Here is a 14296-nt window from a genome sequence, read left to right as displayed (position 1 = left end):
CATTACGTTGTGTGGCCACGAATGATATATGGGTGAGGGTGGTGGTGGGGTGCTTTTACTGTACCTATAGAGGCCTCGATATTGGAATGCCTGAATTGTATTTCCCAGGAAATACCGCTAGAAATGAATCGCGCGAGTGAAAAAAAAACAAGATGTCATGATCTACAGTCTTATATTATTCACTGGAAAAGGCTATTAAGCGTGGCCCCTATGCGGGATCACCTTAAGTTCCCTTTGGCTCAGTGATTTGACAGACCTACTCAATGGGATGGTCATTTCTCAACTCAATGTGATAGAACTCACCTTGGGGTCCGGGTCTGTAATGTCAGAGCTGCTTGTACAGTAGGCTGGGCTGGATCGGGCCAGTGGAGGGCGGGAAACATAGAAAACGTCTTTGGAGGCGGCTCGATGGAGATGGTCACGTTCCTGGAAACTCAGCTGGGTGCGGGATGGCATGACCCCTCCACTGGTCACCCCAGAGGTAGGGGAAGGCAAGCGAGTGATATCTATGGAGCTGGAGAAAGCCAATACGTCAATCATAGAATAGCTGGAGGGGATGGCTATGAAGTGATGTCAAGCCAGTTTATTAATGAAGCACATTTAAAAACAACAAATACTGACCAAAAGTGCTGTACAGTGAATTAAAGTCAAATCAGTAAAACAACAATTAAAACTACAACAAAATAACAATGCATAAAAAAGGAGACTGTGTGTAGAGGCCGTGTTTTTTCATTTATGTTATTAATTTTTTTCATTATTATAATATCTTTTCATTTTCCCCAAAACGCATTTGAATTTTTTTTTTGAAAAAAACACACATTAGAAGGACAATATCAGTCACCAGAACCAAGGATGGGTGTTTTCAATGAATCTAGCATGGTTAAAATGGAGTTTGATGTTACAATGGGTTTGTATAGGAAGGGGGCATTTCTGTTAGACTGAATATAAAATATCTAAATACTGAATCAAGCAACTTTAAAAACTGTCTGGGGTGTTCACAAAAGCACAAATAGACCTTAAAATTCCACCAAAAATGTGAAATAAAGTGAAATATCCCTTTAAGAAGAATATGAGCATCATGTATAATTATTTATTTGATGTTTTGAATTTATTTGAAGCCATCTGATGACAACATGGCATTATAAAAGCATGGGTGCTCATTGAAGCTGTTATTCGGTCACAGAACAAGAGCCACATACCTATTGAGATCCCTCATCATGAGGTTCTGAAACTCAGAGGACACGCCCCTGTTAAAGCTGGGTCGTGACAGCAGCCTTTCTGTCTGTCTCTCCTGAACCCTGTCTGTCTGGTGGCTGGGCTGCCTCTGGAGGTGGGGGTTGCGCAAGGCCATGCTGATGTCATTCAAGAGGCGGGGCAGCGGACCCAGTTTGATGATGGCATCCTAAAGTTAGAGGGAAAATAAATTGAATTTTGACAATGACATATTTATTTCACATATTGCACAGCCATAATCCATCCTTTATAATAAGATTGGCTTAAAGGAGACATCCGTTCATTTTTAGTGTTATCTTTGATATGTGGCAAATCACTTACCAACGTAGAAATGCCCATTGATTAACTCCACAAATCCCCCTGTCGACCCCCACCGTTGGCATAATACGAGGCGCGACGATAGCCCAAATTCGCCTATTTTAACAAATGCAAAGTCTGTTTTTTTTCTCCTAGCACTCATTGTGGAGCCCCATGAGACCCTTACGGGCGATGAACGGCCGACAAGCTAACCGCTTATAACAGAACGGGCTAACGCTCGTTGCTTGTTTCTCTCCGAAACCTGGCAACCTGGTGTTGCCAGGCAGAGAGATAAGCAGCCAGCGTTGGTAAGTGATTTGCCACATATCAAAGATAACACTAAAAATGGATGGATGTCTTCTTTAAGGGAGGACCAGTCGGCCGGACCACTGATGTCAGACTCATGTCACCATGACTTCCCAATGGAGCTACGCCCAAATATGGAGTGTGTTGTCCAACCTCAATGTGTCGTCATGGCATCAGCAAACAAATTTGCTGATGCCCCATGCCCCATATATGGCCACAAAAGGGGGCATGCCCATATATGAGCATATACTGATGACATCAGTGATCTCCATATATGGGCATAAAAGGGACACGGACTGATACAGAGATCATATGTGGGCATATCAGTCAGATTGGCGGTGCGACGTAGGTGTGAGGGGCCCGAACTCTAGATGAGAGGGCCGTGTAGCGGCCCAAACCTCTAGTATCTTATATCTACTGTATATCTATTTTGGTCAGGTCCACTCACGTCATAAATAGATTTAACCATTTATTGCAACAAATGAAATAGTTATACTTGGCGTTGATGGCTCAAGATGTTCCCCAATTTTAAGCAATGCTAAGCAGCATGCTAAGAAAAATCTGGGAACGGCGACGCTATGCAAAACCCCGCCCATAGGTATACTAGAGTGGGCCCATAGCAAGTATTAATCGGTTTCACTTGAGTCAACAAACTTGAATTGCAGCTTAACTTTAAGGCTATACAACACTGAATTTAAGTAACTTTAGAGCCAAGCACACATGAACTTCAGTTTAACATTCAGTTTAACTTTCGGGTTAGGGTTAGGTTAGGGGAAAAAGGGATGGGCCAAGTACAGCCCCCTGGGGGACCACAGTCAATGAAATATATAGGATTACATTTTAACGAGATGTATTGATGGTTATGTGATGAGTGGTGATGAGTTGTAGGCATGTCTGTGTCTTACCTTGCTGAGCTGGGCCATAACCTCCCAGAGGAGACTGTGCAGTATTGACAGTTCCCTGCCCAGGTCGATGTAGCCCTCGAAACCCCCTGCATTGCTAACACTGTCTAGGTTGGAGATCTCATACAGGAACTGCTGCATGGAGCCCCATTCCATTTCTAGAAACTCATTCATAAAGCCCATGTACTCCTCTTTACTGCCAAACCTGTGGGTAGGAGGGAAAACAGCGGAAGGAGGGCAGATGTAAGAGTGGGAGGTGAATGGTGAGTGGATAAGAATGACAAAATTATTTGAGGGGCAGAAACACAACAATTAAGCCACCAAATTTAACATTTCAAAATTATGATGAGTTTTAAGGAAGGTTTGCAAAGCAGGTATGCTCTTTTACAGCCATGCCTTGTTGTTGCACTTGTACAACAAAAAACAACTACAGAATAAATATAGACGCAAATCAATCTATAACAATAATCATACTGTATTTGGAAATAGATCTTATCCGTGGGTATACCATATCAAATTAACAAGACATTTGCCGGGTTTCTCAAAGTGATTAACACGTTTCTCAAAGTGATTAAAGCTCTTACGTGCTACGTAAGAGCCTCCTTAGGTAGTGCGTAGCAGCAAACACATTTCCAGAAAGCCTTCTGAGCCTACGTAGTACTTTAAATTATGTGCTACTTACTACTACGTGCTACTTAACTGGCTTCGGGAGACACTACTTCAGTTGGTTCTCAAGAGCACAGCGTTACGTGTCTACTTAACTGGCTTCGGGAAACACTACATTCCTGGAACACGTTTCCCGAAAGCCTTCTCATGATTTGATGCACAAATTTACCGTAGGAAGTATTAAGTTGTTTTTTATTTGCACATGTATTCCAGAAATTCCATAGGGCTAGACCACACACAAGGACAAATGACATCATCAACTTGCTACGGGCATTGTCCCACCTGATTAAAAGGTTACTATTTCTAAAATAAATAAAATATTTAAGGTGTTTTTAATTATTCATTTGAGTTATAGAGGGCAATTATAATGTATTAAGGCATATAAGGCTTATTAGCCAGGGATCCTTTTATGGCAGCCTTCTTACCGGAGCCTTCGTAAGGACAGCACGTAACTCCCTATGCAGAATCTCTTTGGGAAACCCAGCCATTGACATTTAACTGCATAAACAAGAGCATACATTCACAGCAGTAATTCAAAGGAACTGACTTGGAGAAGTTAGCCAGGTTCTGCACCACTTTAGCGATAAGGGTGAGGGTGCGTGACGTCTGCTCGTCGGGGTACTCCTGGGTGAGGTTGAAGAGTGAGGGAGACATGACGGCAGGACACAGGAAGCGCAGGAAAAGGGAGCCACTGATGAGGCGATCAGCAATGTCTTCTCTCCCCCTTTCGGCACAGCGCACTCTCCAGGAGGCAAAGACTTCCTTGAGCTCTCGTGGAAACACACTATTGAGATAAATATAGCAAATGAAATGCGTTGGCTACCACACTCATGGACAGATTTTCTTTATTACTGTGTGAAAGGATCTTAATCTCTTAAAGCAGGGGTCTTCAACGTTTTCAGGCCAAGGACCCCCTAACTGAGAGAGAGATGAAGCAGGGACCCCCTCTATATTGTATAAAATTGTACTTTTTTTGTTTACATGGTCTGCTCTTTTTTCCCTCTACACCTCTTTGCCAAAAATAGCCGATCTACAAGCACACAACGTGAGCTTGTAGATCTGCTATTTTTGGCTAAAATTCTCCTTAGAAAAGGGATGCTAGGGTTCAAGTGGTTAATGTAAAAAAAAAAATCATATCACACAAAGATTTGGCGGACCCCCTGTATTAACTCTGAGGACCCCCTAGGGGTCCCAGACCCCCTGTTGAAGACCCCTGTCTTAAAGGGATAGTTCACCCCCAAAATGACTTTGTCAATGACTCATGGATACATTTTTGTTTTTATCATATTCCTAAGCCAATAATTTGATGACCTTTGTGTTTATTGTCTTAGAAATGCGACAAAAAAAAAATATATGGGTGACTAATCGATAGAAAAAAAGGCATTTTGGCGTGGAACTATCCCTTTAAGCCCTGTTTTCCATTAAAAAACAAAAAAAAACTAAACTAAATCCAATTCTTTCAAAATATACAACGACACAACATTCGAGGTCTCCCTCTCTCCTAATTCTCAAAGAATCTCTGTGATCTCTAATTGTCCTATAATCAGCAGAAGTGAGAGTGTCAATTCCGACCATACCCGGTCGACGCATCCGTGGGGGGATATGCGCACATGATCTGGCAACCCGGGAGGCAGTTCGTCCCATAGCTGGGCAGCCCCGTAACCATGGCGACAGTGTTTGACACAAAAATGCTAATAAGAAGCTGAGATTTGGTGTAATTGAAAAACGGGCTTCACAGTTAAGTTCAGATGGTAATGGTCAATGGCTGTGTGCAAAATCAGAGCAATTGCTCCAGCCACTGAGGAGAACCGGGTATCTTCACCTACTCACCACTACGCACCTTACTAGAATTATAGTATGAATAATAAGATGATATAGTCTATTCAAAGAAGACAATTTGTGCTGCGCACAATGCCATGCTCTCCAAATTACACACTTCAGTTTCATTCATCCATTGCACAGGAAATAATGAATGAATTACAATAATAAGTTCATGTCGGAATTAAGTGATTGTGAATGTGATTGTCATTCCAATTTACTGTAATCCACAAAAGTGTGACTGTTAATTCCTTGTGTCAATAAATTGTGTTTTTATCAGCAGTTGCCAGTTAAGCTTATAAAAGACTAATACAATGTCGTTTGATCTGCGTTTGCTATAACCACACCAGACCATTTTGTTTAATTAATCCAGAACACAAGCAGATTGCTGTAATGTTAAGTTCTCTATAACCAGCAATGAGTGAGTGATAATTCTGTGTGTGAAATATAATTTTATTCCAAGGCAACACAGCTCTTCAATGGGGCAGAGGGAGAGAGAGCGTAAGATTGCATTTGATGAGGGTTACTCATACTGGGGATTCTGAGTCCCTATTGGTAGGGAAATGTAATGTGCTTTCTCAGAGTACCTAAAAGCAGATCCAATTCATCGCAAAACCCCAAAAAACATATTGGTCATATTATATTCAATTGCCCATTGGAGCTTGAACACTGAATCCTTCACATATTCAAATGATGCATTTGAAGTCGAGGACTTCTTCGATGATTGGGTACATGACTAGGGGTCCAATTTAGTTTGCCAATTCCTCTTGAAAAATGAGCAATACCACATGGGCTCTGTCACTGCCAAGCACCACAGCTGGTCTGAGGAAGGTGTAGACCAATGATTTTCAAACGTTTTGTGCCTAAGGGCAGGTACACACTGTAGGACTTTAAAGTGGTCGGGGAGTCGTCTGATCGTTAAGCATTACACACTGCAGGAGTTTATTTCTTGAAATCGGCTGTCATATATCGTTGTGGTTTTCACCCTATAGATTGATCCCCGACCAGGGATTACACACTGTAGGATAGTTCACTAGGAAGCTATCTCCAGAGTCAGACCCAATACATACATTTGTGTTTATTCCAATTCATTTTAACACATTGGGTGCCAAAACCGTATATATACGTTTTTTGCAATACTTACACGGAGTGCCAAAACCGTATATATACGGTTTTCAAAAAAAAAAAAAATCAATTTTTTTTTTTTTTTACCTTCTAAGCACCAGGAGATATAATTTTCCGAAGATTTTGACTCGAATCCACTTTCTGGTTAACTTATGACTTTAAAAGCCTGTATCTCGGCTCCTAAAAAATGGTTAAAAATCCTGGCACTCAGTGTACTCTGTTTTTAAAAAAACCTGGCACCCAATGTGTTAATCGACGTATCCCGTGATATGCCCCTCTCCCTCTCCCTCTCTCTCTCGAACGTCAAGTGCGCTGAAGCAGATGCCATGTCCGCTTATTATAAGCGACTTTGGGATTGTTTTTCTGTAAAGTTGCTTGAAAGTGTAGTTGCTTTTTTGGCCTTGTTTCCTAATGTTGTTTGAACCAGTTGTTCTCAAACATTTTCATGGCAAGGACCCCCAAATTAATAATAATAATAATAATTAATTGTCCGCAGAGGCGCAGACCTCCCCCTTCTGAAAATATGTTGTGCCATAGACCCCCATACAAGATCTGTGGATTTGAAAAATATTCCACTCCCCCCCCCACAATTTCTTCTTTAAAAATAGCCTATCTACAACGTGAGCTTGTAGATCGTCTATTTTCAAGTATCCAATGTATTTGTATATAGGCTTAAAGTGGTCATAGTCGCTTTTGTTGGGCTTGTTTTCACAAACCTGGTTGCTTATTTCTCTCGCAAAATCTGGCAACACTCTCACACACACACACACACACACACACACACACACACACACACACACACACACACACACACACACACACACACACATACAGATCGCTCGCTTTCTGTGTCTTTCTCTCTCTCTATCTCTGTGCAATAGTCTCAAATAAACGCCCCCTTCGAGCTGTAATGTGCTCTCATTGGCTGTAGCGTGCATCTCCTCGCAAGGTGGTCGCAGCTCCTTTCATATTGTATGATATTGTCTGCTGTCCTGTCTGCGACACAGTTGAATATCTAACAGGGTAGTTATCTGAAAACGGTCGGAAAGCCGTCGCAGAGCGGATAATCGCGGCCATATCGTCTCGCGGAGCCTTTCACACACAGCGAGCATTAGCTCGCCGATCAAAGACCGATCTGTGTCAGATCGGGAGGTTTTGTGGCGAGCGCCAAAAAAGGTCGGCGACAGCAACATCGGACCAAATGTCCTGCAATGTGTACCTGCCTTAAGGCAGAACAAAGGGCAATTCGAAATCTCAAGGCACACGTGTATTCATATATCCTTGCAAAATAGCCTCTATAACATGTTCTCACTCTGATCACTCTGTAAACGTTTTTTTTTATTTACTATTGCCAAATAAAATGTTTTTTTTAAGGTATCAAATTTGTATTGGGAAATTAGTGTACAAAGTACTGATATAAGAAAAATAAATCTTAACATTTTGTATAGTTGTGTATTGCAATAATGTGTCTTCACACCAGTGTGCCTCAGCACACCGTTTGGGAACCCCTGCGGTAGACAACCATACTTCACCTGACAGTGAGGAGTTTCACTGGTAGGGCATAACGTTTACAGATGAATATGATATCCCTCCAGTCAGTACTGCAGCAATAAATAACACAATCCTCTACCTGCCGACTTCCCTAAATGCAAACACAAGTTTTGGAATCAGACCCCAGTCTCCATGGTGGTGGGAGAGTACCCCAGCACCACCTGGATAAGCCAGGCCTGACCAGCTTAATGTGTTACCCAGTTATTATTCTCTTAATAATTTTGACCCTCTATTTGAATTATTTGATGTGTAATTTTATTGACTGAATGCCAAATAAATAAATAAAACTAATCAAACCCTCAAGATCGGGACCAGCTAGCATTATTTAGTAACTCAAAACAGGCATTTAGTGTTAAGTTGCTGTAAGCCCCATGGAAGCACAATGCAACAAATCACACTAAATTGCATTGCATTTGCTGACTACTGACCAATGGGAGTTGACAATCTTGCAGAGCGCCAGTTCACAGCACATGCGGAGATTGGCTTGGTGGTCTGGGAGCACTGAGGGCGGGGTCCTCATGGGATCCACCTCACAGTTCTCCTCTGATTCATACAAGGCCCTTATGAACTCCCCTGTGAAAGAATACGATGAAGAACAAAGCTGTACATATCAACAAGGTCAGTTTAAATTCAATTGAGGTAATTACACACTCACGGGCAAAATGTTGAATTGAATGTTACTACACCCTTCATAGTGAACTTAACTAAAATATGATGATGATGCTGATAATAATGACGATGACGACGATGATGATGATGATGATGATGATGATTTCTATAATAATAATAATACTTATTATTATTATTACTGATATTGGAAGATCATTTTAGTTTCTTTGATGGTGTCACTGGTGTTTTTTATGCATGAAAACTATTTACTAGTAATTATTGCTAGGGTCATTTCAAAATTGGTAACCTTTTGATTGATTGATTTGATTGATTATAATTGAAGGAGCTAAATCCCCCACTTATACCTATAGCATCCTTGAGGTACTTATGTCCAATCAGTTTGAGGTACTCTTCTATGGCTTTGGTGGCCAGGGTGTTCTCTCTGAAGATAAGGTGTTCTCGGTCGATGAATCGGTCTACCTCACACATTGCCATGTCTGACAGGAAATCCTGTAAAACGGAAGCATTAAAGTATGTAAAAAAATAATAATATTGCTGCTCTGTCACATTTGTTGTTTGTGTTTAAAAATCAAAAGGCAAAAATCACAACTAAGTTTTGATTTCTCGGGCCATCTGGCCAATTTTCATTGGTTCAACTTAATGCTGTGTATCATTATGCAGAAAATGTCACACACAAAAAAGATCACTTGTAAAGTACTGCTGGTGTAATATGCTTAATATGCACAATTTAGTATTATGTCTAAAATCTATTTAAAAAAAAAGAAATTAATACAATAAATCACATGGGATCTGCCTCTTAGAGGAATCAATGTGCTGTACCTTAGCTTTCCCTGTGCTCTGCAATATGTGCACCAGTGCACAGGCCACCTCCTCTTTGCTCTTGACACTCAGCACAGGCTCCAGAACTGCGCACAGGGTTCGATAGTTATTGGTGACATACTCTGCAAACTCCTTGTACAGCTCCATGGGCAGGATGCTCATGGTCTGGTAGCGGGATTTGAGGCGTAGGGATGCGTTGATGATCTTTCCTCCTCCTCCACCAGCTCCCTTAGTGAGGACGCTCGGCTGGATGACAGGGTACCACTGCTCAACGAACTGTCGGCCGGTGATGCTTGAGATGGGGATGCTGACCAGCCCTAAGTATGTGCTCTTTTCCTTAAAAGCAAAGGATGAATCATAAAACAATTAAAAAGGTGGAGGTAAAAAGGCACAACTGGCCACAAGAACCCTGGCTTTTATTGCATTTTGTTTTGCAATTTATATTATATAATTACACTGTATATACTATAGGACAAATACAGGTATATAATAACCACAATCTGTGGTCTGCGTTCCCTAATTTTGCATAGCATAGCTTAGCAAAATGTAGGGAACATCTTAAGAGCGGAGCCATTAACGCCAAGTTTAACTGTATTCCATTTGTTGCAATAATCTACTTAATGAAGTGAGTGTTCCTGACTGAACTCTACAGTACATGCTTTTCCAAATAATGGGGAAGAAGGACATCATATTTTTGTACGGGTTAGATATGGCTGTCATTAGTCAAACTTGTACATTGTCAGCGTACTATTGCTGACACATCCACATCAGGAATACCACATCCATGGTGCAGGTTTAAGCTCATACTTGGAAACATAGGCGCTGACAGGAGATTTCTGAACTCAGAGGAAGCGCTGGGCTGGGTTATCAGCCGAGCGCATCATCTTACCTACCCTGCATTTTACCACCCTAAAAATAGAGGCCAGAGACCAATAACGCGACATCATGCATGTATGGCGTGAGCTGTGATTTGTCTATTTATGTGGGGAGATACCGTAGGCTACAGACAATGTGTAGTTTTAGGATAGGATATAGATATAGATATAGATACACTGTATACCACTATTGTGCTATGCTATTATCATTTGCACACAAAAAAACATATAACCACAATCGGTTCACTTGGTCTCAGAGGGGTATTTAGCATAACACTGGTGAGACTATTACCCATGACAAAATAAATCTACTTTGAGTAGCAATTTAAGTTGTAAAATGAATACTTCATTCATTTTATTAAAAAAAAAACAGCAAAACTATCAGATTCCCACATTACATAATCTCCCTCACCTTGCGTCTTTTCTTGTCTGTCTCTTTGTATAGATGAAGGCGTAGGTTGCGGACAGCTGGAAGGTTGTTGAATTCAAAGTGCTCGCCCCAGAAGACTGTGTCAGTGCGGGGTTTGCTGGTGGTGCGTGCATACAGCATGTCATCCAGGCAAAGTTCGCAGTAGTAGCGCTTTTTGGCTGGAAGCTCACGGGCCTCGATGATCCAGAGTTTGAGCACATTGTCTACCCTCCGGCTGTTGTCCTGTGAAGTCAAACTTGTTTGTGAAGTACTTTTAACAAACTGGGTGTGTCACAAATAGGTACTGTAGGATTTTAAATGAAAATAAATGATAAAAACACACAAAAATATAGCAAACTCTGAGATATAGGGCCAGAACTTGTGCATCTTGGAATGTGTTTGTGCTTGTGCGGGTTTGTGTACAGTATGTGTGTGTGCATTATGTTTGTGTGAATATAGGAGCACCAGTCATAGCTGGGAAGTGGAAGAAAGGAAAAATAACAGCTGATAAGTTGGGCATTAAAGCAGACTGTAAGGTACAGAGTAATAAATAGGTCTGCAGTCTGGACCTACGTACTGCCAGAGATGAAGGCAAGATGATGAAACTACAAGAGGAAATAAGAGACAGGGAGAAAGATAAGAGAAGAAACGGTCCCAGTGGGTAAAAAAAAAGGAAAAAAAGAATCCATCTGCGTATGAAAAGAAGCCAGTGACACAATGAATGTGCTGCCAGGATGAGAGGCACAGGATGGATTTATGACTTGTAATGTTACTGGAGAAAGCTGCATTTTCTGAGAACGATCACAAAGCCCCAGCTATATTTGACATTCCCCTTGGGAGTAGAGAGTGCTGCGTTGATTGCAGAGAACAATTTTTTGTCAGTGGGGGCACCATGGAGAAATCAAACCCCATTCTCCACATGGTGGTAAATGGTAAATGGTCTGCATTTATATAGTGCATTTCCAGTCAACTATTGTAGTAGACCCCTGAGCGCTTTACAATGTACTACACATTTACCCATTCACATACCAATGGCGGAGTTAGACATGCAGGGCGCCTGCTCATCGGGATCAGTTCAGGGTTCAGTATCTTGCTCAAGAACACTTCTACATGAAACAGAGAGGAGCAGGGGATCGAATGGGAACCTTCCGGTTCCAAGGTTGCTCTACCTCCTAATTAAGCCACTGCCCCCCCCACCTTTTTAAAGTTTTTTTTCACAGATTTTGCACCAAAATCTCATTTTAATTATGTTGAGGACATAACAAGATGATTTTGTAGTGTGTTTTGTGTTTTTTTTTTGTGACATCTCAGACTTGAATCTCAGTTCACTGGAACTATAGGAAAGTCTAAAACTATAGTTCAAGTCAGACCGGCCGCATGCTTCACTATATTTAGTTCAGCCTCTACCAGCACCTCTAAAGTGAAGGGCACCGTGAGACTCCCACAATAACTTTAGAAGATATGTAATCACCATCTAAAAGCTCAAATATTTGCAGACACAATACTACTGTAATACAGGTTAAAACTAATGCATAATGAACTAAAGTAATACCAAACATAATAAACAACAAAAAATACTTCAACCACACCCCTCTCTTCCCTGACCACTTGGTAGGTACACAGCCTGAATGTAATTGACAGTCTTAACAAGGTGATTGACATCAGTTGGAGGGGCCTGCTTACTGGAACCACAGGAAACATGGTCCAGGAAGAACTGAGATTCAGTTACAGTATGTCACAGATTTGGAAATCAAGTTCAAAATGAAAAATAAAGCACAGAAAAAAACACAAAAAACACAGAATCAGTTGTATTATGTCCTCTTCATTAATATAGGATTTGGGTGCAAAATCAGTAAAGTCCCACTTTAAGTTCTCAACATGTGTGGTGTTTGATCATCAAGGCCGACCTCAATGTGGCACTGATTCCAAACTTTTTAATGGCAGTGGACATCTGGCAGCTCAGACATGTCCTTTCACATGACTTTAAGCCCTCACATTGTCATTTATGTTCCTGATTTTCTTCACTCATCTATATAAATGGTAATCAAATATTGGAGTTATGGCTGTTTGCCTTGAAAATGTTTTAACCGGGAGATAGTTAATGACAATGAGCATCCCTGCCTCTGCAGTGAGTCTCGTATCTGCAGATGCATCTAGTCTCGGATGCAACATGCTTGCTGTTTGCGAGAGCCCCTGTATCGAGTCCTTGAAGCACCATGATTCAGCCAGGAACCCCTACGGCCTCAGCATCTGGATGAGTCATTCAGCTCCGGTGGCATTTTGTCTCAGTTTGGCTCTATAACTTGTGGTCGACTGGTTGCCATCAAATGCACTGTTACATTTTTTGGGGGATTTATTTTTGGAGAAAATTGGGATGTGTATGTCTCCTCCCTATCTAACCTCATCCATCTATCTAACCTCATCCCAGACTGATTTTGTTTGTGTCGTTATACAGGTATGTCTAAAGGGCAACGTTCCTGTATGTTCCTGTTTATGTACTTTGGGGGTGGAATTAAAAGTTCCTCTGCCTCTACATACTGTGTGTGTGTGTGTGTGTGTGTGTGTGTGTGTGTGTGTGTGTGTGTGTGTGTGTGTGTGTGTGTGTGTGTGTGTGTATACATATATATATATATATATATATATATATATATATATATATATATATATATATATATATATATATATATAACCGGGAGACAATAGCTGCCTCTACATTTTATTTATATATATATATACAGTATTACATACATACAGTATACATACATATAAATAAAATGTAGAGGCAGCTATTGTCCAAGAAAAACACATATAGACAAAGAATGGCATTCACACACAAAAATGAAGCCGTGCGCTCCTGTTGATGACAGACAACAACGAGAGACAGGGAGGAGAGAGAGAGACACACAGACAGAGGGAGGGCTCGTCCTTTTTCCTCTACCGCATCCCTTTCTCTCCCCTCACCTTGTTGGGCTTGACAGCTCTCTGAAGGTTCTCGATCCATTTGTCTCTCTCTGCAGCTGAGCGACACGCAAAGCACTTGGTTCCCGACGCCGTAGTCACCTGAGGTTAGCCAATGGTAACATCAACAACCACAGCCATTAGTATCTATGGAGACTGTAACCAAGGTGCTATTACAATGTCTGTTTTTTCAGTCAGAACTTTTGGTATGTTCAACTTAAAAAACAAAAAGATAGAAAATGTTTTTCTTTTGTTTGTTTTTGTAAAATGACAGAAAATTAAAAGGTGGGGCAGGGGGCACATTTTGAACTTTAAACACAAAAACTGCTGTTTTTGTGCCATATATATGGCATATATATAAAAACTCTGAATGAATTGAAAATTATATTATATACAGTATGTTAAATAATATATATATATATATATATATATATATATATATATATATATATATATATATATATATATATATATATATATATATATATTATTTAACATAACATTTTCAATTAATTCAGAGTTTTTTAATGATACATTTTGTTTGTAAAGATTGTTCTTGAGTGGGTGTGGGTGGGTGGGTGGGTAGGTAGGTGTCTCACCTCAAAGCAATACTCCTGTCCCAGGATACTTGAGTGGACTGGTTTGATGACGGCATCTTCATCCAGGGTGAGGTCCAGAGCCTCAGCAGCACTGCTGGGGGACAGCAA

At 40.9% G+C, this 14296-nt stretch overlaps 1 protein-coding gene across 1 annotated transcript in view; it reads right to left on the bottom strand.

Annotated features, from left to right (window-relative positions):
- syngap1b (synaptic Ras GTPase activating protein 1b) overlaps positions 1–14296 on the bottom strand; it is a 161972-nt gene that overhangs the window by 26651 nt on the left and 121025 nt on the right. Inside the window, exons 7-16 of the mRNA XM_084052810.1 lie at positions 14189–14296; positions 13593–13691; positions 10635–10874; positions 9348–9683; positions 8873–9017; positions 8327–8471; positions 3952–4188; positions 2742–2943; positions 1200–1402; positions 304–514 (exon numbers count right to left, since the gene is read on the bottom strand). The exon at positions 14189–14296 is cut by the window's right edge and continues 46 nt beyond it. Coding sequence (XP_083908936.1) covers positions 304–514; positions 1200–1402; positions 2742–2943; positions 3952–4188; positions 8327–8471; positions 8873–9017; positions 9348–9683; positions 10635–10874; positions 13593–13691; positions 14189–14296 — 1926 coding nt within the window. The remainder of the gene's footprint in view (positions 1–303; positions 515–1199; positions 1403–2741; positions 2944–3951; positions 4189–8326; positions 8472–8872; positions 9018–9347; positions 9684–10634; positions 10875–13592; positions 13692–14188) is intronic.

Source organism: Gymnoscopelus microlampas (assembly GCF_963454915.1).
Source record: "Gymnoscopelus microlampas genome assembly, chromosome: 3".
In the NCBI taxonomy this organism is placed as follows: domain Eukaryota; kingdom Metazoa; phylum Chordata; class Actinopteri; order Myctophiformes; family Myctophidae; genus Gymnoscopelus; species Gymnoscopelus microlampas.
Note: the sequence above shows the minus strand (reverse complement) of the source record. Positions and strands in the feature narration are given on the sequence as shown.